The 23,733-nt window shown below is 43.6% G+C and overlaps 1 protein-coding gene across 10 annotated transcripts in view; it reads left to right on the top strand.

Moving 5' to 3' along the window:
• Positions 1–23,733, top strand: part of kirrel3b (kirre like nephrin family adhesion molecule 3b) — a 128,076-nt gene that overhangs the window by 69,581 nt on the left and 34,762 nt on the right. For 6 of the 10 annotated variants that reach the window (XM_055514320.1, XM_055514316.1, XM_055514319.1 and 3 more), the window contains exons 3-5: positions 8,571–8,720; positions 13,069–13,218; positions 21,601–21,770. In XM_055514320.1, the coding sequence (XP_055370295.1) occupies positions 8,571–8,720; positions 13,069–13,218; positions 21,601–21,770 (470 nt within the window). The remainder of the gene's footprint in view (positions 1–8,570; positions 8,721–13,068; positions 13,219–21,600; positions 21,771–23,733) is intronic. The other 4 variants (XM_055514317.1, XM_055514315.1, XM_055514321.1 and 1 more) reach the window with 1 other exon arrangement.

Here is a 23,733-nt window from a genome sequence, read left to right as displayed (position 1 = left end):
TTACACTCATCATCATCATCACCTGCATTTATGTGTAAAGAGATGCTGACACCTTGCAATCTGATAAGCAGGCAGAGGTTAAGTTTGATCCTCACTAATGGAACAATGGAGGCTGTCACGAAGCCCTGTTATTGTTACAAATCAGAAACCTCAGACCGGCTGCTGTCTGTACTCCTGCCCTGGAATTTGATCAGCGTGGCACAAGTGAATGAAGAAAATATGGACATTGCGAAGCAGAGCCTCTCTTCTGAGAGTGAAACAAAAGATCCGCGGCTTTGGTTGGAGTTGCTTCCTGTCTCGCTGGGATTAGCGGTGCCTTAGTGGCGTTTGGTGTTCAGTTTACACAGCACATGTGGCAAATACACAAGGCTTTGAAGCCTAAAGGTTTGAAGGAAGCCTGGCACAGCAACCATGACTCGACACTAGCTGAGAAATGGTGTAAACGTCTTCCTCCGCTGTCCACAGACAAAGGCCGACGCTCCGGAGCCGCTCATTCACCCTGTTTTAAGGCTACATTTACGAGACACGATAAGCCAATAATTGACGCTTATATAACACTCACACAAACACACAAATAGGTATACACTGCCATAGAAGTAGTGTCATTTTCCATCCCTGTGCAATTCTAAATTATAATTACAGCTTAGGCAGAAATCATTACTGCAACATTTATGGTAAAGGCAGAATGCCTGCGTTGCCTGTAATGGCCATGGCTGAGCTACTGATGTTGTGATTTAACCTGGCACTTTGGCAGTGGTGAACCGCTCCTCCAAATCAAGGCTAAGTGGCGGCTTCATCAGTGCCCTGTCGAGATGAAACACTCGCCCAGCGGTGACACAGAGATGAGGCCCTGATTGGGACAAATACGTCTCCCTCTGGTGTCAGCTCTCATTCACCGGTCTGAGCACAGGCTGAAAGAAAGACAAATGTTTTGATTAGGGCTCTCTTTCAATGTCACAGCAGCCAGTGAAGAAGAATGAGATGAGGCTGTCTCCGAGGAAAGCAAATAGTTGAAGACGATGAGGGGAAAATGGATGTCTCCACTGTCTGGAGGGTGTCGAATGGGGTTTTTATGAGTCAGAGAAAGCTCACTGAGAGCATCTCTTTTAATGAGCCCCCTATCCGTGTTCCTGAAAACCATTTCAATTTACAGTATGCTCTGCAATTGTTACAATTCAGCGTAAATCAAATCTTTTAGAAAAGGTGGATCGTTTGTCTCAAAAGGTGCCAGCACATGCAAAAAACACTTTTTGGGCACTTCTCTGGTTCACGTTAACACACTCTGGGTGTGTTTGAAGTGCACTGGCTACTTGGCTACAATTGGACAGAGTGGAGCTGCAGCATAGCGTGTATGACACACAGCAACGTGTGAACCGCGTTACAAGGTTCTGTGTGAGCTCAGGTCCTCTACAGCGTCAGACACTCAAGCTAGAACCATGAGGTCCATTCAACACCACCCGCCCGTTGTCATTCTGGCCATTAATAGGCCATTAACGAGACGCTTAGCATGTCGTTAGCCGTTAGCTTCAGCCAAACAACAACAAACTGGATGCTCTGACCTGCTTCCGCAAAGAGGTGTGGCGATCAACTTCGCATGCAACAGACTCCTGAAACGGTTCTCTACCAGGGCCTGGAAATACTCACTTTGAGACCAACAGAGCGGGCGAGCTACAGGGCATTCTGGAATCAAAAGTTACAGACACCTTATTGAGGTATCAAGGTCAAATTGTTAAAAAAAATCACAAACCCTTAAAATTGTCAGACATTGTCTATCAGTCAGGAAAATCACATCTACTTATTTACCAACAGAACTGTGACTTGCTATCACTAAAACATCCCTTCTGCCCTCGTCTTTGTTTTTATTTATTGAGATTTTAACTTACTGTCATTATAGGACTTGATTGTGGGTGAACGTTCTATGTTGATATATTTCATTTGCAGATAATTACAAGACCATTAATCACTGGAAGTGGATAATTAAAAATCCATCCCAACTGGAGAAATGTGAACATTAACGACTGAGTCACTTGAGAAATGGTAGTAGCGGGGCTCTCATCCTTCTTTCTGTTCCATTCAACCATTCGTTCTACTCTGATCTATTGAAGTCAACAGGAAATGGGGGAATCTGCCGCACTGAGCCATCTCACACAGGGATTTACTTTCTTGACAAATATATATCTATTCATCCATCTAAATGTCTTTGGTGACGTCTCATGGTCTTTATGTCCTTTGTGAATAAAACTTGTGAATTAGTTAAAGCCAGTTTCCCCAAGCTCACAGTGTCCCCTCATCTCTCACGCCCATGCTGCACTTTTGTTGTCCCTGCCAGCAACTATACAGTCTTAACAGTCCGTCTTATGCAGCCAAATATTTCCTGAAACGCGCGTGTACTCGTGCCACAGCTTACGATGACTAGAACGAGTGAAAACACACCACACAGCTTTGCAAAAGATACTCTGACAGACGTGACGCACGTTTCAGAGCTTTATTAAAAAAAAAAAAACAGGAGGCATCTTAAAGCTCTGCCACTGTTGGACGGCGAGAAGCTCCTCTTGGACAAAATACTGTGTGGTTTGATTTGGTTCATCTTTTCATGGGTTGTCTACTGCAATATTTAACATTCAAGCCTACACACAGTATGGTCATAACTGAATGTCCATCATGTTTATTTTAGTTGTTGAATTAAAAAGATCTAAATAAAGATTGCATTCATTTACAAAATTACGTAGGTTTAAATTCATGACACATGAGCTTTTGGTTAATTTTTATCCCAGTTGGCATCAAATCTAAACCAAATAAGAGCAGTCAGATGATCACCTGTAAGCAACTCACTTGCCCTGTTAAAACCTGTATGTGGACACAAATTTAAGCCCTCCTGACTCACAGACCATGCCTTTTGGCTTTATTTTCCAAGAGCTTTGATCTATCTCTTGATTTAATCTATTTGATTTAAGACAAAAAATGCTCCTAGTCTTGAAAGTCAAGGTACACTTTTATCTTGTCAGGCCGGCAAAATATGAGTTATGGCTGGACAAAAGGCAGCTTAATGTGGCTTTCTGTGCCTGTGACATATCATGTAATAGAAAAATGGGACTCGCTTTCAAAAAATATGATATGCCCTATTGGACTATGGCTCTCTCTACACCACATCCATCAAATCAGAGTCAGCCTCAAATGCTCATCATTCTTAATGAGCATGATCAATCCCAATGTGTGCTCACTTTGAACACTCTTCAAGGTCCCTCCTCGGCACAAACATGTTTCCTTTGCAAATCATCTTGTCTGCATGTCTTGACATCCACACACTCAGTAAACACTCAAGTGTTCATGTGTCATAAGGAGACAATAGCAAGGCCGCTCCTGAACTCAGTATAAACATTCAAACAAACACTTTAGTGACAGGGGGGCTGAAGAGGCAGGAGAGCTGACAAAGGAAGATACAGTATAATGACAATGAGAGAAACAGAAGGGACCCTTCCTATTCAATCAGGGCCCATCTGAACTCCCAAACTCCCTCTCTTCTCCATCTCCCTCAGTCATTTGCATCTCTTTTATGTCCCTGATTCCCATTATGCAAAAGTACACGCTAAAAAACTAGTCTGGTTGGCAAAGTGAGTTGCTCCATTTCCCCTCACTTTTTTAATCAATACCAGCCAGGGGACGAGGGTTATGCGGTGTTCAGTCGCATTTATGCTAACTAGAATATTTGAACCATTCTCTTTGAACTGTTGTTACCTTGGAAACCAGCCCACAGGAGCTGCTGCTTTATAACAGTAATTACAATCAGTGGTCAGACTAGGTGCTCTGCTTACAGAACAAAGCTCCAACACACTCTGTAAGTAAACCACTTTCTGTGTGTGCGTGCGTGTGTATGTGTTTTCTGTTTTACCCTATCTGGACTTCCTAAAGGCTGAAATCCTCGAGGACCTTTACACTTCATTAACCGCCCCCCTTATCTGTCACAGAAGATGTGAACCAGATTTGTTTGTTTTCTGCTGTGAATTTTGAGAATGGGTAAGAAAGAGTCCATTTAATGGCTTATGAGGCCTTGATGACCTTTGGACCCAACTGTATGGGAACTGGCAGGGAAGATGCAGCCTGGAGAGATTAATTAAGCATCCATGGCCTCCGTTACTCCGGTTTCTGATATCCGTGAAATCTCACTTCTCCTGGACATGTAGCTAATGATAAAGTGAGTGCCTGCAAGGCCTTCCCGCTGTTGCCATTTGTAATTTTTAGAAGTCATCATCAGAGGAAATCCGTCTTGATTGTGTCTTGGCAACTGTCATGCTCCACTAATGCACAGTGTGAGAGAGGGCATAAATACAACATCTTCCGGCAGCACTGATGTTTATCTTCTCTGCTTCATAAATCTGCATTCCCACAGACAAATTTTACTCATAATGGTAGCTATCACCGCCCAGATAAGCTTGGTGTATCATCTGTCTGCATGCAGTGTTTGTTTTACAAGAAAAATGAAAATAGGGCATTTTTACATTCTCACGAGGAAGAAAGATTGATAGTAATACATGTTTCATCTAATGGGCTTGATGGGGCTTTATGAAATATTCATTATTGGTAACTATTGTTGTCACATTGCCAGCTGCATCTGAAGGATTACATTCTTATATTAATGAAGTAGCCCATGTAACAAAGCCGAGTTGCTCCGGGCAATACGGCATCACTCCATCTTGTATCATAATTTGTGTTAAACCTTGGTGGGAGCAGGTTGGAAAAAAATTCAATTCCAGCATCTAACAAAGAAAAAAAAAACTTTATTAAGGTGAATACCATACAGCACAGCACCCAAGAAATACTTTGGCAAATATGCAAGGCCATTTGTGCAGTTCCCTTCCTACATTGTCTGAGGCACGCATGTATTTGCAGACACACATAACTTCCATTTTTTAGAAATCAGTTTGCGTTGACTGGTGCATAAAAAGGTGTTTTACTAGTAACATCTCCTGTGCATTGACTGTGGGTGTTGGGTTTTACAACGTTGTGTCAGTAAGGCAAGCTCAGCTGGTCACTCATTAGTGCATCCAACTCTTAACTCTGAGATTAGTGTGGTGTGACATTGTCTGTGTGTAGTACAATGGATCTGTTTGCCATGCAGTCCATAAACACATTGCACTAAAAATACGCCAGGCTGTGTTTTAATTAGTTCAAGGTGCCACACATCAATACAGCAAACCTCTAATCAGCTTATTAAACTCCTACAAGCAATAAATCAATCACACATAATCAGAAATGCCAGGGACTTTATGGTGTGACCCATTGCTTCTGACTTTATATTGTGAATTAATTAGACTATAAAACATAGTTGATCAAAGCGTGACTTTCAGCAGATACGACTAGTAATTAAATTGCTGTTTTCCTGCCAACTTTCTGACACACATTTGCAGTAATATTGCTTTAACAACTCGATTTTAACTTCCCCTTTTTGTCTCAATGCTTTGTCAAGCATTTTACAGCAATATTTTAAGGCCGAGCTTAATTGTACACTTTCAATAAAAAAAATTAAAAAAAGACAAGGAGTTATGGGTGTTTTCTCTCGTCTAACTGGGTTGATGAATGTCACAGCTACTCACTGAGGGGCACACACGCGATGATGCTGCAGAGAATGAAAGTGAACAAATTATGCATGCGGTAAAAAAAAAAAAAAAGGAACACTGGAGTTGTGAGCTTGTGACTTCTCAGTCCAGTCTGTTAAGGTGTATATTCAGTCTTAGAGCTGTAGAAGGTGCATTGTTATTATAAGGCAATAATAACCTACAAAGATTTACAAACAGGACGTGTCTGTGAACACCTTCAAACAAATGTACCTATGGGCAAGGAAAGTGGCCATTATTTTTCATTTATCCAAGACCCGGTACAGTAGGTCACTGCCATGGGATTTGAAAGAAAAGATAAACCTTTTCCCTTCAGCTCCACCAATGGTTTCCCTCCTTACTACTTCCCCAGTAGTGTCATGTTAAAGCACCTGTGGTCATGGGTTACCAAACATCAACATATATGATTAACTCACTCCTGCTTCCTTATTCTGATGCCCCCCATGCTCCTAAATTGCCAGTATAAAATTCCCAGGCCAGAGGGGTAATAGTTTTTGATAATGATCCTGGACTAAGCTTTGGTGCTGTGTGGCCACATGTCTCACAGACAGCATGCTGATTATTTCTCTGAAGTGGGCTGGATGTGTGTCCGTAACGGTAATTTCCAGGCCTGATTGGCAAAGAGCGATGAAATTGGGGGCAGTTAGCACTGAGGGGAAAATAGAGCTCGAGTGTGTGGAAATGCAGGAGCCGTCCAATGGTAAACAAATTATCTGAAGTGAAATGACAACATTAGGAGATGCAAAGTGCCAGTCCACATTAGGAATATGGCCCTGTGCACAGATTTTAACTACCTGCTTTTTTCCCACCATTTGAAACATCTGGGCAGTCCTGATCAAAGATCTCACCCTCCAAAATGGAGGCGTTTAATCAAAACCCAGCTTGAGTCAAATTATATTCCACATATCCAGTGGACAAATAAATATCAAAAAAGTCAATTGTGCTATTAAATTATATGAGCATGTGTTAACCCGACTTGCTGGGATTCAATTGTCATGAGTTACATATGAGGTCTTCACAGACAAAAAGACTTATTGAAAGACTCTGCAATATAGTCTCATGCTGACAAACGTAATCGCTGTGATTTGTTTGACTGATCCCTTCTAATCCTTGAAAATTGTACAATTATGTGTTGGACATAGCTGAAATAACGATGCTCTCTGTGATAATTAGACCCAGATAGGGATAGAAAGATAGAAGCAACCTTGCTAAAGCATATCATTGCATCGTTGAACGCTGTTTCTTCAAGGAACGGTGGCTCCTAGATAATGGGGGCTTCGCTCTTGGGAAAGATTGGAGCTAAAGCGCAATTCGATTCAGCAGATCCAAAAAGCTGAAGTGAAACATTCGTCTGTTACCTCCATTTCTCTACTCCGGCGTTGCCATAAAGACTCGTTTGTCGCAGTACCCAACCAGGCTTTAAATTGAACGAAGGAGGTCACTTTTTAACAGCTCAAGTACAAGCTGGTGTCAGTAAAGCCTTTGATTTTCTCTTGCAGCAGTGTGTTTTAACAGATCTTCGAGGGCGTGAATTTGGTAATGTGCTACAGAGCAGGCATTGTATGAAAGGTGCTTAAAGAACAAATGGATCAAGTGTTAATTGAAGACAAGTGGTGCTTCGGAAACTTTTAGCGCCCAGTGCAGCATGCAGTCACATTTAGGAGACGCGGTCGGTCGGTGTGTGAGGGACGTTATTCACCTGCACAGTGACTGATGCAGTTTGAGAAGTGAAATAATCGTTTAATATGCTAGAACGTAACCCTGCAGGCACATCGTCAAATGCGGAATACAGCGAGGACGGCTCGTCATCTAATTGAACACGGTAATCAAGCTGATACTGCGCTAATCTGTCTGGTGAGGACGTGCGGCAGCATGACAGACAACGCGTCTGAAGAATAAACCCTAGATGACACGAGGCCTGCGAGGGTTCAGGCAGGAGAATCTGGGCGAGTTGTGGAAACTGCGAGGCACGCGCGCTGCCAACAGAGCAATCCCTCCAACTTTAAATCAATTACAGCACAGGATGAACTGTCTGATAATATCGGTCATGACTGAGCAGATACAAGATTCCCTGGCGTTCACGATGTTGCTCTTTCCGCAACATGCCGGGAGATCTGTTGAGTTGCCGTCTATACGTTAGCGCCTCGGAGATAAGCTCCTCCTCACGTGGGAGATACGATGAGATAAGGTCCTAACCAGCAGCAAGCACATGTTAATGCACAGGTATGACAATCTTAAAGCGAGCCTCTGCGTAGGACGCTGTATCTGATGTGCGTTTTCTTTAATTGTATCAGACTTCTAGGTACTGTAGTGTATTTATTATAAGACATATTTATATTCAGTAATACTGCTAGATCAGCATGAGACTCGGTGCAATGTTTGTCGGTTTCTAAGTGCACATCAGCATCACGTCATGGCTTCCAGTCTGATCCACCCCCCTCCACCTAATGTCCGCCCCCATTAACCAAACCTCTGCCTCTAATGGAGTCCACTGTGTAACTCTTTCCACCTGAACATGCGGTCGAGGAGTACAGCTAATAGCGGCCGCACGACTGGAACACACGGGTGTGAGCGTGAGTTAATGGATGCCACTAGAGCAGTGTTGGCAGATAAGATTGCGCCGCGTGCTGTGCTGCGCACGGGCCCGCGCTTCATAAATGAATCAGGCTGCGCTGTGACGGCTGTCTCTTAGCGCCGCGCCTCAGTCCCCGCGCGACACTCCGCACTTTTGATGTGTGTACAGTATCTTGCCTCTGTATCAGGAATCCGCCACGTTTCAACGTCACCTTTTAACATTCCCTCACGCGTTTGACAGGAGCTTTGAGTGAAATTGGGGGAAATTGCACTTCCCTGACTTTTTAAGTAATTCAGCCGCTGATTTTAAAAGGCGTTTTGTTTTAATACATTAAAATATTTCAATAAGGCTGTGTCTAACCTTCACCTTGTTTTCTTCTAAAGGGGCGAAGGCCATGTTTTCCCAGCAGCCACAGGACCTGGTTGTGGTGGCAGGACAGCCTGTGACTCTACCATGCACTATCCCTGGTTACCATGGAGTCGTCCTGTGGATCAAAGATGGCCTGGCGCTGGGAGTTGGCAGAGACCTCTCTGGTAAGAGGGAGCATTTATCCTCTTGTCTTCCTGCATTCCTCTATCATAATCACGTTCTCCTATTAATTACACTCTGTAATAAAACTGTCACATCCAAATAGCTGCTTTATGTCATCTAAAGCCTCCACATGTCAACATCCCACCGTCTGCCAAACACAGTACATCACTCTACACATAGATAAAAGGGGTCTCATAGTAGCGTGTTAAAAAAGTATTACAATAGCAGTGCTCATAAACCATCAATGATTATATCACTCAATATGACCAAACAGGATAAAAAATTAATTTTTCTCTGTGGTGGATGCAGACTCAAATCCCTCATACTTTGCGTCTGGCAGAGAAGCACAAAAAGCGAATGAAATGTGAAATCAATAGTGGCACTGGTCTTTTTCTGGTGCTTCAGGCTGCTAAATGGCTTTTTGAAGTGTAGCTGGCGTCGTCTAATTACACTGCACCTCATGTATAATTGCCTTAATTGTTTAATTTAGAGTAAAAGAGACTACCACACTGTCATTTAGTAGCCTGTTGTTGCACCAGTCAAGGCTTTATGTATATTCATGACCTTGATGAATTTCAAGGAAACACATCACTCCCCTAAATAAACATTTACAACCCTGTGAAGCACTGAGCTATTGAATGGGGGATCCATAAAAGCAGGGTACACCCACATCATTTAGTGAAATGATCATTAAATCCTTTCAAAACAGGGATCCGTTTGAATCTGTTCACGACGCTCCGTACACTGGATGGTTTACGCCATAAGGGCACAGTCTCTGCTTTAAAGCTTTCTCATTTGCCTCTCACACCTCCTGCCTGTAATTACTGACTAATCCAGAGTTATTGCAATTCAAAGCACAATGAAAAAATGTCCAAGTGGAACCGTTTTTAAAACACAAAGGTCTCCTATGATCAGAAATGATTAAATATGTATTCAACTAGAGACAGGGGGTCTTCTCCTCCTCGACCTTTAGTAAACAGACTTAGAGGCCTTCCCTGTCACCGATAAGGTCTGTAATTAAACCTCTGAGGCTGACCGACTAGCAGTAAAGCCACACTATTCCCTCTTCAGGTCCTTATCGCGCCCAGGGGAGAGCAGTGGTTGAGGGGTTGCAGTAAACAATGGTTGTGCAGCCTTCGAGTCTCCTTTGAAGACAGAAGAGGCAAACTGGGAGAGTTCTCATGAGCGCTTCAGACAGAATGGGAAAGAAGAAATTTTATGCAGGGAGCGGAGGTTATTTTATTCCACATAAGCGCTTCTTTTTGTTTTGATTAATAATCAAGCCAGTGATGAAGAGCGCAAATGAACTTTCCCCCAAAACTATTTTAAAGGATTCATGGGGTTTTGTGTGAGGAGGCGTGGCTGCCTGTCTGGAGACGATACAGTAGCTCGCTAAAATCGGCAGTGTGATACGGACAGCGCTGAGTGTCTCCCTTTGAGCCGGATAGCACCTCTTTAAATAAAGCGCTCCACAGCTGTCCCTTTTATCGCTGCTGCCGACATAAACAAGCAATGCATGCGGCGGCGGCGGCAAAAGAGTGACGGTACATCCACCGCGCGACGTACACAATGAAAGAAAGTGGCAGCTGTATACATAAAAACTGTGACGAATCAAATGTCGCATGGAGCATTTCAATAATATAGGTCTACTTGGCTATTCATAGAAAGAGGCAGCGTCTGCAGCGACGTGCTCTGCCTGGAACCTGTTTCCTTTCACGGCAGCAGTGATTAAACCGAGAGAACTCTTTCACTATTCAGTGCAAGAAATCACAGCACAAAAGCCAATGATTCCTATCTGTCCCTGAATTTCCTATTCACCCCCCCTTTGTGTCACGCTTTCCCACTCTAATTAAGGGAACGTAAAGTAGCCGCACAGCAGCTCACAACACACCAATCAATATCATGAATATGCATGACTATCTGCTTGACAGAGGCGAGAACAGACAAAACAGCATGAGGGTATAGTTCACACGCAGTAAGAGAAGTAAGTGTTTGCATGTGACAGGAAACAGAATGAGCTCCTGGGAAGCGAAGCTGAGAGCTGAGAATGCGGCGACACCCTGACTCTAATGAGAGCCAACGACACAGCGGCCACCTGACCACAGCTGCAGCAAACCTGCTCCCATTCCCTGGTGGCTCCACAGTGTGAAGCGTGTTGTAGGTGACGGCCATAAATCGCTAGGCCTGTATACTTACCTGCACCCACGCACGCACACACGCCATTGATCCAGCCTCAAGACAAATCCATTCCCCCTGATGGATTCATTACTCCTTAATGGGCCTATTTTACATTGTTTGCTTTGGGTAACACATTATGTCTTTGAAAGTTGGTGAGATCTAAGATCAATGGGGGTTTGTAGGTACACATCATGAGCAGGGGTGATCAGTCTTCATGTGTGCCAGTATAATTTCAGTTCTATTGACAAAATGCATGACCAAGGTGCTTATAAGGAGACAAAAACACATTACAGTAAGTTTACGTTCTTTGAAAATGAGATTATAACGTTCTTATCACCCTCCACCTCCAATGCAAATGACTTTTCTCTTTTGGATCGAGCTAATGCGCCGAGTAGATTCTGGAACAGAGCCATATCCTCACACAGCAGAATTATTCTTACTTTGCCAGAGGCACAGATGAGGTAATTGGCCAGATCATTTGTGCAACAGAAATTGACATGGCTTCTACCTTGCTTCAATTAAGGCAAGCAAAACAAAGGTGCCTTTGAAGTGAATGCTGTTTCTGGGATCGGTTGAGGCACTAGCGGACCAGAGTCAAACCAAGGTCATATCACTCAAAATGGGGAATGGTCATTACCCTTGTGATCCACAATGGCATTATTGCTTTCAATCTTTTAAATGAACATAAAATTGAAGCACAATGATTCTCCGGGTGTGGCTCCTCTGTTTTAGACATTATATTGTATATGAAAAAGTAGAGGCAGTGTTGCCAGTGGTACTAATGTTATTCCCCTGTTTAGAACATGTTGGTAAGTATGGCGAATGTTACAGCAGGTGGCCTGTTATCGGCTTCGTGGCTGGTCTGGCTCATGTTTTCGGGTTTGCTTGCCTGTCATGTTGTTTCTTCTCCCCCCCAGCTGTAATGGTTACCTTCTGCTGTTCTTTCTGTCCTTCATCCTCCCACTCTATAGACCCTTGACATTAAAGGCTACATGTAGGAGGATGAAACTGGCCCCACCAGCATAAAATGAGGCCCACTTCATGCTCTATTAAAGGCTATTGGATTCAATGATGCATCAGTCAGTAATTGGGCTTTGAGCATTCTATGGGTTTTTGCAGCCCTAATTCAAAGACTTAAAAGCTGCTGTAAGGCTGCCCAATTTTCTGTCTGTTTGAGGTGTTAGAACATATATTGTAGCTAGTCTGTAAAGCCTTTACAGCGAAATGACTGAAGTGTTTGGGGATGTCTGAAGTGAACATGAGTCATTGGCTAGCTGTTACTGGCAAATCAATATTTTACTCCCCAGCATTTGATGGCATTGACCCAAAACTTGGATGGGTGCTGATAGACTGTTTTTGAAAATGAAATGACAAGTGTGTGATTCTTAAGTGTGAAGTTTTCTTTCACAAAGTTGGTGCGAAGCGGTAAAAGTCTGCCCTTTTTCTGCTGCACAATTGTCCTACAGTTTCATCATTGATCAATGACTTAAGGAACACTGTAGGAAAAATGCTTTCTTTGTTGGACATTCTTAACCTTTCCGAAGTGCATTTGTCATGAACGGATTCTCATTTTTTGCCACATACTCCGTCCCCAACAATTAGAAATGCTGAGTGAATAAAAAAAGGAAAAGACAAGCAAATCCAAAAGCATGAGAAAGACCCCATAAAGCCTCCCAGTCTAACGCATTCTTCATCCTGCTTATGTTCCCCAGTGGAGGGATGCACTCCACAACACACTCGCAACACATATTTCGATAATAGTTACGGGGATATCTTTGAAACCATCTCACTTGACTTGTGTAAAATGCCCAGGTCTCCTGGATATTGCTCTGCTTTCTTGCATTATTAAACTATAAATCACTTCACAGAGCGATGCCGAAACAACTCAAATTCCAGTTGCTCCTGTTTACAGATGCAGTAAAACATCCTTCTCTATATTGTAACAACCTCCACATCAGCTCATTACTAGTGCCAGGGGGCTGGTGAAACGCATGTGAAAGAATTAACAAATGTACAAACTATTATTTATTATTTATTTCACTAATAAACTCTACCATCTTCTTGCTATGCATGCAGAGCCTCTGGCAAACGTGTTGTCATGATTTTGGCAAATGGGGAGCAGTTTGATGGTTTTGAGCATGATTAAATCGAACAAATATGTTTGTGCTGCAGGCTATCCTCGTTACACAGTGATTGGCGACCACAGTTCAGGGGAGCATCATTTGAGAATCCAGCGCGTTGAGCTGATGGATGACGCCGTGTTCGAGTGCCAGGCCGTCCAGGCTGCCATGCGATCCCGCCCGGCCCGGCTCACTGTGTTGGGTGAGTCCGAATTAAGCACACAGACTCCTGAAACATTAGCCGTGCGCCAAGCACCCTCAGTCACTGCGGTGCCAAGCGTCGAGCGGAGACAGCTTCACTGTCGTCGCTGGCTTCTCACTGTGCCATTACCTTGTTGTTTGTCGGAAGAAAAAATATATAGCAGAAGCTGTAATACTGAGATCAACATCAAGATGCTGTGAAGGTAAACTGTAGCTGCACCTGTTTGACTCTGAACTGCCGGTAACGTATAAAAAGTATCATCAGTAAATCCTAAAAGTTTTGCAGCAACCATTAAGGAAGGAGTTAACTCCAGCTTCCATTTGGCAGACAGCTGGCAGACATCTGAGAGTGTCAGTATGACTAAACATTTATAGAGCCTTACATTTCCACTTTAATTTCCTTCCTCCGCATGTAGTCTCAGTTTTCATTAGTAGTGAAGGCTTGAGAGGCTACTGGTTCTTAATTAAACTTTATTGGGTTATCATTCAGTGTTGCCATTTCTGCCTTATTGGATAGCTCGAATGCAATTGCTGACCTGCGTCGCTTAGTGGGACCCTCCGAGCCCCCTGCGCCTCAGTGCCGCTGACAGCCCTCGTACATGGGGATCGCTACAAACATACAGTAGCTGCAGTCGATGGCAGAGGAGAAGAGAACTGGGGGGGTGGGGGGGTGGGGGGGTGTTAAGAAGGTGGGGGTGAGGGTCTGCCCAACAGTATCTCCGCCACGAGCGGCTGATCCTCCTCATCGATCCGGGCCTAATGAAAAGTGAAACTAACGATTTGTAGGGGAGAAGGCAGCAGAAGAAGGCGAAAAAGGGAAAGACAAATTGCACCATAACATTTCTCTGGCTGCCACCCCGCCCCCCCTGCAAATGGATATGAGTGAATAACTCCAGATACTTCTATGGGAACTAAAATATCTGTTGCCCCTGGACATTTCTACCATCCACTACTGCCCTTCAGTACATGTTTAAATATCCCAAGGTTTACACACAGAGCTTGCCAACAAAATACTGTGAATAATCAGAGTCAGCAAGTCAAGTCGTGTAACACATTAGCAAAGTCAGTCTTAGCGCGATCGATTGATATTTACGTAAAAAGCATTTCCGTAGCTTTGTTCGTAACAGTAGCTTTTGAAGGTAAAGTATTAAACTGCTGTAGACGGGAACAGCTTCCATACACGGCCTTTGACACAATGCTTTCCTTCTCTGCTAAACCTAACAATAACTAGCCTAAGTAATTAAGACAAACAGCCAAAGTAAAACACACACACATACAAAACTAATTATTTGCAAATGAGTGACTCTGCTTGACTGCAAGCGATGTGCAGCAGCAGGAGGTGAACTCCTTGGTCCAACGGCCTCACATCGACAAACAAGGAGAAGCCTTTATTGCCTATTTGGCTGATTGAGGGTGAGAGAGTTCACCATTCTTCCCTGTAAGTCCAAATATAAGGTGTTTGTTTAATCCCCTGCCGAGCTAGCTGGCTCCTGAACGCACCGTCAGGGAGTACTCCAGGCTGACATAATGGAGGAAATATATGCAAGGCCTGTGTCACTGCAAACTCCAAGCTGTCAATTACTTGCCACTGGTGACAGAGTGTGTGTATTGACTTGGAAGACAGCAATGGCCCTGCACACCTTTGTGTGCACGAACGCACACACACGCACGCACACGCACGCACACACACACACACACACACACACAACCTCCCTTCTCTGAGCTGACAGCAGAATAAATCTGAAACTCCCCTCTATCTTTCATAACTCACTATCAGTCCAAACTCCAGCATGCGCCATATCAGAGGAACATCTGCTCTCTTTACTTTGATAGAAAATAACATAACTCAAATATTTTCATAAACTGAGAAAAAAAAAACTTTACAAATGTTGCATAATACACTTGGCATGTTTTCTATGCTGCTGCTTTTCCTCCTAATGTTTTGCTGAGCATGTCCTTGAAAGACAAATACTTCACTTGAGCCAAAGGTGCAGCACAAGTGACCTTAACTGAACCGTGGGAAATATCTCTTATTGTCACTTCTGGCAATTTTCTAAATGCAAAAGTGATGAAGTTAAAGATGAAAGCAATGATGGCGTCAGCATTTACAGTACACACCACAGTTACGCTCCCCATCAGACGTGCTGGAGAAAGAAATGTGACAGTGAACTTAAGCGGTCCAAGCAGCTTCATGGTTTGCAGGCTTACCCTTGGATGCCAAAGGAGAATCAAGGTCTTGTGAATTAGTCATGAAGGGAGAGAAAAAAAGGGGTTTCAGGTCCAAAAAGACCCCTGAGGCTAATTATATTCCTTGCAGCAAGTTGGCACTGCTCCCGACCTCTGCTCTAATCTTTCTACCTTAGGTTGGGGACCACTAGAACAAAGACGAGGGATATCACTGTGGTTTGATTAAGGTCTTTGGCTGAAAATCGTGTCTGAGGTGTTCTCTGCTGTTTTTCTTTTTTTTGTAAATGGGCAACATGTTAAACGTTCAGTTAAGGTGTCATACAGTGGTACTATGTGACTATGATAATAAACATAGCTCCACAAAGCCTTACAGCGCTCTCTGGCTAACTCCATTATTAAAATGATAAGCACTGTATATTGTATAACCTCAAAGACCAGCCACCAGATCTTTTAGACTGAGAGGCATTTGTAAACACAGTAAGATGCTGGTCCCCTGCCAAACATAATTGATAGCGTGCCATTTAAATGAGCCATTGTGCGCAAGATATTTGTTTTTCTTTTCTGCATTGTCAATGTTTTGCACTCACGCTTCAGCAACAATGTTCATGTGCACAAAAGCCCAAGGGTATCTTTTGTCATTGTTGTCTCCGATTGCTGAAGCTGAATCAGCTATTTCTGTGGATAAGTCTGAATTCATTATTGTTCAAGGATCACGCTGCCATCCCTTTATTAATGGAAGTGAACTCTGAGGGCAGGAGAAAAATTATTTTAAAAAAAAGCTACTGAGGAATTAGAAGTTTTCATGTCTCCACTAGGACACACAAACTGTGTTGTTTAGCCTGTCGGCAGCACCAGCTCTGTGGGCTGCTGAGAATGTACAGTCAGAGCTGCTAATTCAGCCCTTAAGACTACTCGTAGGTTGAATATGTAACAATGAGTGCAATTTGGATGTTTTCATTCATTAGAGAAAAAGCTTTGTGTGTTCCTCTACTATTATTCTTCCTTCTTCTTTTGCTGCCTTGTCACGGGGTGGTTTCTATAGAGCAGCTCCACAGGTCCAGATGAGGGTTTTAAACACATTTACTGTGCAGGATCTAGGAACAAAAGCTTTGTGTCTGTAGACGCACAAACAAGAAAGAAGAAGTGTCCCAAAGACTGGAGAGAATGTCGCATTCGTTTCACGCTGCCTTTTCCCCCATTGTCTCTGCAACACGTGATGGAATGATAACTACATCTATGATATCAGAGAGGCTGTCAACAGGTGCGTGATTATGGCAGACAGACTGTATGTAGGATATTTTTTCCCTCAGCATCGCAACAGAAGGAGGAGGAATGACACAAATACATCTGTGCTCTGCAAAACAACAGTACCGACTGTGTACAGGTGCTGAGCTAATTTGAATTCACGCTACAAACTAAATGGCTTTGCTTTCCGCTAACTGTAATTGTGGCTAACAAACTAATGATTGACATGAGGAAAAATGTGAAACCACGAGGACTAATAACAGGCGGGCAATTACAAGCGGCGCTTTTTCATTTTTAACGGTGGGAGTGCTTATTTTTAAATTTGCTGCCTCACGTGCGCACACGTCGGCTGGAGCCCGGTGGTGAGCGGCGCCGGCGGCTTCTGGAGCGGCACGGATGCGCCGCGGTGGAGCCGGATCCACGCACCTCTGACAGCGCTGGCATGTCCCCACTCCTCATTTCATCCTTCTCCTCCCTTCCCTCCATTCCTATTCAGCGGTGTTCATTTGGTGGATCATGACTTTGTGTGTGTGTGTGTGTGTGTGTGTGTGTGTGTGTGTGTGTGTGTGTGTGTGTGTGTGTGTGTGTGTGTGTGTGTGTGTGTGTGTGTGTGTGTGTACGTGACTGAAGATTTCCAAACAGATGCACAGTGACAGTGCTTGAAGACGGCCGTAGATATGGGCCAGCGAGCCACGTATGCTTCCTGTATACACCTGCTCTGGATATTTCTCTCCTCTACGTTTTGTTTTCCTTTGCTTTTCCCTGATCTATCGCAAACCCTGCAAGCTGTCGCAACGGGGTGACAGGCGGGACATGCAAACGTTCCTCTGACACAGACAGGCAAGCCAGGAAGCTCATTGTTCTTCCGGACACGTCTAGGAGAGCACAGCTATCGTGCATGCCAGCATTCCTCCTCCAGCCTCCTTAGGAGGAACCGCTTTCTCATTTATTCACCTCCAAATTGCTTTATCTCCCCTTCTCACGCTCCTGGAAAGCCGGGGTCCTCTCAGGATTCTGGCGGCTGCTTCGGAGAACTTCTCTCGATTTGGGTTCACCCTGGGAAACCCAGCGGGTTCACCGTCAGCAAGACAAAACTTCTCAAGCAACTCTAGGACACGCTATCAGCTTCCTCTCATATAAATGAATGAGTTTTACATTTGGGTTTGGGGAATTTTATGGTTTGTGTTTGGAGACTTCTGTGTCTCACCAGCCAAAAGGCATCTCTGTGGTCGTCCAGTTTTGGAGCGGGCAGACTTACTGCCTTGCACTGTTGAGTTAATTACACATCAATACGCCTCGGTCACATTCATGGATAGCTTTGATTATGCAGTAAAAGTAAATGATCTCACTGAAGCCTGAGCTTTCTGACATCGCTCGGACTGTTTGTCCTTTTGAGTTGTGCGGAGTGGAGTTCAGACTCATATTTATAGGAGGTGGGAGATTTTCAGGAACACGTATGGTTCTTTCTGTTCTTAGCTCAGGATGATCTGCAATGAATTATCTTTGATTCGTATAAAGTGTATAATCGCTAGACTTTGTGTGAATATCTAGAGACAAACGTGCCAGAAGTGTCCACGTTTAGCAGCGCACGCGAGACGCAAATTTGTTAAAGTGTTGAAAGAGATGCCATATTATTCCCAGAAAAGAAATGGTGAGGGGAACAGAGTTTGCAGTGAGTCAGCCCTGTAATTAAAGAGAAGCGATCAATCTGTACCACTGACCACACTACTTATGCCAAGTCCATCGAATGGCCGCAGTAAAGAGCTAATTTAGAACCATTAGGGACTGCCGAGTTTGCAAGCAGCCCCGTAATGATGATGGCCGATTCAAGTTCAAGGCTTGGTCTCTGTATAACTGTCAGACGTGGCAGTCATGAGGCAAGATCAGGAGAACATCTAAGATGAGGAGTAAAAGCTTAATATCTATACATATTGATTTTTGTTTTATGCTTGCCATTTGTTTGTGTTAAACACATGTTAGGTTACTGGTCAAATCTTCAGCAGCCATAAAGACAAAGAGCAAAAAGAAGGTCCCTGTTTTAGCAGACTTGCCTGTAATTATGTATGACTTTTTTTTAGTGGTGATGATCTCAGATAGATGCCAGGAGGGCAGAGTTACACAGAAAACAATCCTGTGAGTCCTGGCTGTCACAGACTGGCTCCACACTGGCATCCAAATACAATGAAGGACAGAGCAGTACTAAGTTGGGCTGCAGGATAGGGGCAGTCAGCCATGTCTTCCTTCTCCTTGTCTGCTCACTATTCACCCTCGGTGCCTTGCTGGCATGCAGTCCTCCAGGGATACATGACCTGAAAGTGTAGATGTGCACCGTTTGGTCTGCCTGCGACCTCTTCCCTCCTGTGTAGCCTGATATGCACAAAATCCCAATCTCCTCTTGCACTTTATGCTCTGACATGCCTCAATAGAAAACACAAGTCTGAATAATAGCAGACAACTGAGACTATTAAAGGTCAAAGGGAGGCACACGGTGACTTACTGGAACAGTCTGTGCAGGTATAAAAACACTCAATAGCAGTGCCACCTTCTGACCCTCTAGCATGTATTTATAGACACTGATATGTGTTATTGTAATGTATGAAGAAAGGAGATTTCCTTTGAGAGAAGGAAAGAGCCTGTGATCTCTCTCTCTCTCTCTCTCTCTCTCTCTTTCTTTCTCTCTCTCTCGCTCTCTCTCTCTCTCTCTGCCGTGTGTGAATCTTATCAGTCACAAACTGTCAAACATTTCCTTTTGCGTAAAAAAAGAAACTTTTATGGCTGCCTTCACGCTTGACCTTTAATTAATGCTTCATTCGTGCATTCACGGGAGCACTGACAGCACACATGTAACAGCGGATCTCCACAATCTGCCGTCACTGTGCCATCACTGAGCATCACCTTTTGATCGTTTCCCTTAATGACAAATGGCAGAGCTGTCTCCAGAGGCCTGGCTCATAATGCGTTTCACATGCTTCTTGGCACATTTGCATACAATGTAGCCGCTCTATTCTTAGAATAGGAATAATCTCTTGATCTTCTTGACCTTGTTTCCAATTGGCAATAAAGGACCAGGAGGTGACCACGTTCTCACAAAGCATCTTCCTTACTTGCCTAGATCAGCACACTGAGGCGTCTGATCTTCTAGTGCTGACCTGAGATTCCTCTTCCTCTTTCAAGCCTCCGCATATTAATGAAGAGCAGATGAAAGGAAGACAGCCAGAATTAACGCCGCATATCTAACGCAAACACACAATAGAAGGCAGCGAGGGCGAATTCTTTGAAATAGCAGATTTGCTGGTCCAGTTGGTCAGAGTGATCAGTCCGGCCCAGACCTCAGTGTTCTCACTCAGGTCTGACTCAGCCCTTACTCATTTTTAAATGTGTTATGCTGGTGACTATGTCGTCTGATCATTTGAACAAACAAACGCTTTGAGTGGGATAGACTAAATCATGTCATGTTTTGCAAAGTCATTAGTCATATGAGCAAAATGCCCCCATGGACTGATCACAATTGAGACCAAGATTAGATCTGACCGCGACAAACTGTGAGCTGTTAGTGGACGTTGCTTCACTTCCTCCGTATTATGTTATAAATCCTATGTGGCCATTTATACAACAAGCTAAATTTACATCTTAATGGTTGAATTGGCAGCACACATGGTTACCGTGGTAACGGCTAGTCTGATTTATTATCGTAAAAAACGCTCTTACTGAAACAGGTGTACCTGTACACACTGAGACCAATAATCTGATTGTTGACTGGTCGCTTGATGGACTGTTCACTTCCTCTCTGCAGCTTACTGTTACTGGTTATGCATTTTTGATGACGTGCTACTGATCATTTGCATCTTGTATCTTATTTTCTGTGATGGGTGGAAGACATGTTCAGATTGTGTTAGCAGAAATTTAACCCACATTGGAATATTAGATAACTAAGCAGTAAACTGAAGCTATTAACACAAATGATGAGCTGCATCACATTATGTGTATCCTTCTCGCTAATGAAAGTCATTTGAATCCAGTGTCAGCATAAAAATAATATATCATACAGACATGTGTAGCTGTATAATATAAATACGCCAGATGGATCTAGTACTGTAGCTGAAAAGTGCCACAAATCTTATGTAGGTCTGACAAATTTTGTTTGATAACTTTTCAAAATAAATGTAGAGCCAGTTAAAACTAAACAGAGTTAAGTGAAGTGATAACATCAGTAATTTCACTGAAGAGTGAGCAACATAGAATACTGTACGTGCCATGAGATACACTCTCATTCGTGTCTGCCATGAAAGCACCCTTTCATGCTTATTGCCATTAAATGTGCAAAACAGTATCCCAAATTACATTTTCCTTACTTCCATTCATCTCTGTGCTGTTTGACAGCAAACATCTAACCCATAACAACCTTCTTTCCAATCACCATGCTTTTGCGGGGAATATGGCAGCTGCCTGCAGCCTTTGATTTCATCTTGCCCCAGATCTGCATTGTAATGAGCACTTGGGTCAATCAATAATTCACTGCAGTTTCAGTTATAAAAAAGAAAGAAAAAAACAGATCAACTCATGGGTAAAGCAGACATATGACTTTGATCAGTGCTATTAAAGGCACATATAGCACTAGCACTGATGTGATGCTTTTTCATGTTGTTATGAGGGAGAAAAAAGCAAATGGGCATCTGTGCACCGAAGGAGGGTTATGTATACAGAGTTAACATTCATGTACTGTAAGCACTGTATGTAGGGGTATAACTGTTCTCACAGATAACTGACTCTTGATTATTGGTGAAATGCTGGTGCTACGTAGCTTGTGTTTATGTGTGTGTGTCTGGTAGTCTGAGCGAAAAGTGGTGTCAAGTGCTTTGAGTACCAATGAGGTAGAAAACTGCAGTATACGTGTAAGTGTAGCCCATTAATAACATCTTTACCCCCCCACCCCCCTTATCTTTATCAATAGTTCCCCCAGAGGACCCAGTCATCAGTGGAGGCCCGGTGGTGAGCCTGCGGGCCGGCGACCCACTCAATCTGACTTGTCATGCTGACAATGCCAAGCCTGCGGCCTCGATCATTTGGATCCGCAACGGAGAGGTCCTCAACGGGGCCATGTACTCCAAGGTAAGCACAGAGGTGTGTGTCATACCAAGCTTGCAGAGGGTGAGGGGGGTGGGTTTGGGAGAACTGTGGGCTGTCACTTTATCTTATACACCTTGTTTCAAAACTAAACGGTGAGCGAAAACACCTGTTACCTTACATTTTAGCTACAAACATCATAAACATCCGTGAGGCACTGCAGTGACAGCTCGAGTCACCGGTGCCACACTGCCACACTGCGCAGACTGCTTTCTCAAATTAAATTCCTTGAAAACCCATGTTGCGTTTTGATTACAAAAATATGGCTGGTCTTCTTTTCCCATTATACAAATGAGCTCAGACAAACAGATGGCGAGATAATGGAACTATCAGTGACTTTGTCATTCTCACTGGTGTTCTGATCTCCTTCAGTGGTATTTGTCTCTCTTCAGCTTCCTAACCTGTTAGAAAATCTACCATACCACTTGTGTTGCTGGAATCGGCATGGATGTGTCCATTGCACGATGCACATTCCAACCAGGTATCACATCAGCACTAATACCAGTATACACAATCGCCACTGTTCGCAGTAGCCTGGTATTACGATCACCTGACCCCACACACACTTGATTGACATTAGCCCTCAAGGCTAATCATGCAATCAACACTGTCATGTTCTATTTCCATTTAGACAAAGGACATAAAGAGACCAGGCACTTTAGAGCTCTAACACCTCCCCCGCCTTCCCTCGCTGCCTGTTCTGCCTCATCCCATTATCGGCTTTTTTCAAAGAGCAGATAAATGCCATTGATTGGACTGAGGTACGGCACCAGGCCGATTTGAATAAAATGATTGCTGGAGGTGCCACTTGCTAATGGTGGGCGGAGAGTGAGCTTCCTGCATTCACTTCCTCTCAGAACAAAGCCAGATATGAGAACATACTTTGCTGAAAGAGCTGATGGATGCTCACATGCCTGCGCTGAGCCACTGCACTGTTCCTCGTCCCCCTTATCTCTATCACCTATCGCTGAAAAGCAAAGGGTTCAATTAAAAGAAGATGACTCTTTTTGGGGTCTAAGGATCAGTGGGGGGACGTTTTGTAAGCATAATCATCTCCTCTGATGGTCTCTTCATATCCGGCAAATGAAGAGGACAAATGTGAGCAGATGCGGTGGAGGAGTCACAGAAATGGTTTCACTGATGGTGTCATATCTAATGACAGTTCTGACCCAAAGATAATTTTCCACTAAGGCTTTTAAAACCTAATCGCCACCACCTCTTACAACCCTATTCATTGGACGAGCAGTTAATAAGAACGCCTATGATTAAAGCTATCACTTAGTAGAAGGCTGTGTTGGTTTCTCCAGATTTGATGCATTGCTTATCATTAGTGAAGGTAGCTTTCACTAACCCAAACTGTAGTGTGGAGGAACACCCCGGCTAATTAAGATGCAAAAGTGTCTTCGCAGTGAGGTGAATGGTTCAAAAACCAGGAGTAACTGTGAAAATGTGGGCAGAGAAAATTAATGAATAATGTTCTCTCTTCCCTCAAACACTCAGCTCCCATCTGCTCCAGTGGAGCCACTCAGTGGTAAACAGCAAAGGACTGTTTGTAATATGCAGCCTCCAGGTCTCAGCTATGGTTTGGAGGGTTGCACACTTCCTCTATGATACTTTCCTACTGAAATAGAAAAACATGATGCATTCCCCCACCAGAGAGTAATCCTCCTCGATGTACAACATATTTTCCGAATCCTCTGGTGGCAACTGAGAAGTGAGCAAAAGACTGGGGACTTATCTCAGTATTAAGAGGTTTAAAAAAATTAGGAGCTGGCAGTTCTGCTTTTTTATTGTATATCCTCTCAGGTTTACAGGTTTACACTTTTTTTCTATTATTTTCTTTCCTAAGTTTTGTGTCCTTTGGCTCTCAGCTTTATTTTTCTTAAACCACCCTTCATCATGTTTTGTTTAACTGAAGTACATATTACATAAAAAGCAATTAATTGCACAGTGAGCAGTG

Source organism: Betta splendens, chromosome 13 (assembly GCF_900634795.4).
Source record: "Betta splendens chromosome 13, fBetSpl5.4, whole genome shotgun sequence".
NCBI classification, from domain to species: Eukaryota; Metazoa; Chordata; class Actinopteri; order Anabantiformes; family Osphronemidae; genus Betta; species Betta splendens.
Note: the sequence above shows the minus strand (reverse complement) of the source record. Positions and strands in the feature narration are given on the sequence as shown.